Genomic DNA, 1,362 nt, shown 5'->3' on the forward strand with positions numbered 1-1,362 from the left:
ATGAGGAAAAAATGAGAAACAGGCAAAACAGGGTGTGGGCAACCACACAAAACAGGAAGGAGACAAAACAGAGCAGAAGGAGGGAAGGAAACAGAAAGGATAGAGAGATGAGTGGGGCAGGATGAGAGGAGAGAGGGAGCCAGGAAGGAGACGTCAGAGAATGTCAGAGCTCGGTAAAGAAACCTCCAGTGAGAAGAGGGAATCAGGAGCCTCTGGGCAGAGCCTCAGATCCGGGAGGCCGAGATCACCAGGTCAACCATGTAAATCAGCAGGTTGATGGCTGTCAGGGTGGCCACAGCCAGTTGTTGGTCCCAGATGCACACGCTATACCCAGCATTGCAGCTTGCATCTCTGGACCGCTGGGGATTCCCGCCAAACTGCTCATTGAACTGATGGAGAGGCCAGAGGACAGCAGCAGTGGTGTAGAGGAGGACGGAGAGCACAGTCTGCCCAAACACAAAATGGGAGGAGGGTAGACTCTCATCACAATCACACCGATGCCGCAATAAGGATATGACCCCCAGGATGAAGCAAATGGAGTACACGGCCACACACCACACCAGGGCCTGCTGGTGCATGTACAGGAAGGTGTTGCTGATGAAGGCAAGGATGCAACAGGCCACAATGATCTCTAGCTTTTTGAGCAGGCCGATAAAGGAGCAAGACTCACTAGTGTTGACACAGGTCCAGATTGTTTCCATGGCGTAAACCACTGAAGCAATAAAGGAGAATGCAGTGGCGGCGATAGCATGGTTCTGCTGGGTGCCATAACTCAACAGCTGAAGATGGATGATGGGGTACATGATGGAAGCTGAGAGGCAGGCGAGGGCAGAGAAGCAGGTGTAGGTGATGAGAAAGTTGTCCCAGGACAAAGAAAATTGCTCCTGGAGTTCGCATACCTCAACTAGGACAATAAAGTGATTCACGACGAAGCAGAAGCACCAGATGAACATGGACCAGTTGCTTACGTCTGCTCTCCAGGCTCTCTCACTGGCCACCAGGGATAAGGCCACACAAGTGGAGAGCAGCTGCAGCAGGCGGAAGAAGTAGCCCATGATGGTCACAGAGCCCAGGCCTGAGGACGATCACGCGGTCATGTGGATCACTGACATCAGGATGGCTGTGGTCTTCTTGAAGGAGCTCAGGAGGTGGATTGAGTCAGACAAGTAGAAAAAGTTCAGGGTTCAGTGTCAGCTGAGGCTCAGGATCTGCAGAGTTGAAACCAACGGCCCAGACACTTGGGTAACAGCACAGCTGCTCCAGAATGGTTCTCCCCACCCATCACCCTTGACTTTGCCACAAGACTTGTCTTATCCCAAAGCTCACAGCTGGCTTGGGTCTGGCATCAAACCATGGACATTA

The 1,362-nt window shown here is 52.4% G+C and overlaps 1 protein-coding gene across 1 annotated transcript; it reads right to left on the reverse strand.

Annotated features, from left to right (window-relative positions):
- Window positions 1–224: 224 nt before the first annotated feature.
- Window positions 225–1,112, reverse strand: LOC133234731 (myeloid-associated differentiation marker-like). The gene has a single exon (XM_061395621.1). The coding sequence runs from the start codon at window positions 1,053–1,055 to the stop codon at window positions 225–227; it is 831 nt and encodes a 276-aa protein (XP_061251605.1). The 5' UTR covers window positions 1,056–1,112.
- Window positions 1,113–1,362: the final 250 nt, after the last annotated feature.

The sequence above is a fragment of the Bos javanicus genome, chromosome 21 (genome assembly GCF_032452875.1).
Source record: "Bos javanicus breed banteng chromosome 21, ARS-OSU_banteng_1.0, whole genome shotgun sequence".
In the NCBI taxonomy this organism is placed as follows: domain Eukaryota; kingdom Metazoa; phylum Chordata; class Mammalia; order Artiodactyla; family Bovidae; genus Bos; species Bos javanicus.

Coding starts and splice junctions, on each gene's coding strand:
- LOC133234731 (XM_061395621.1), bottom strand. CDS start 1,055: ATGGGCTACTTCTTCCGCCTGCTGCAGCTGCTCTCCACTTGTGTGGCC.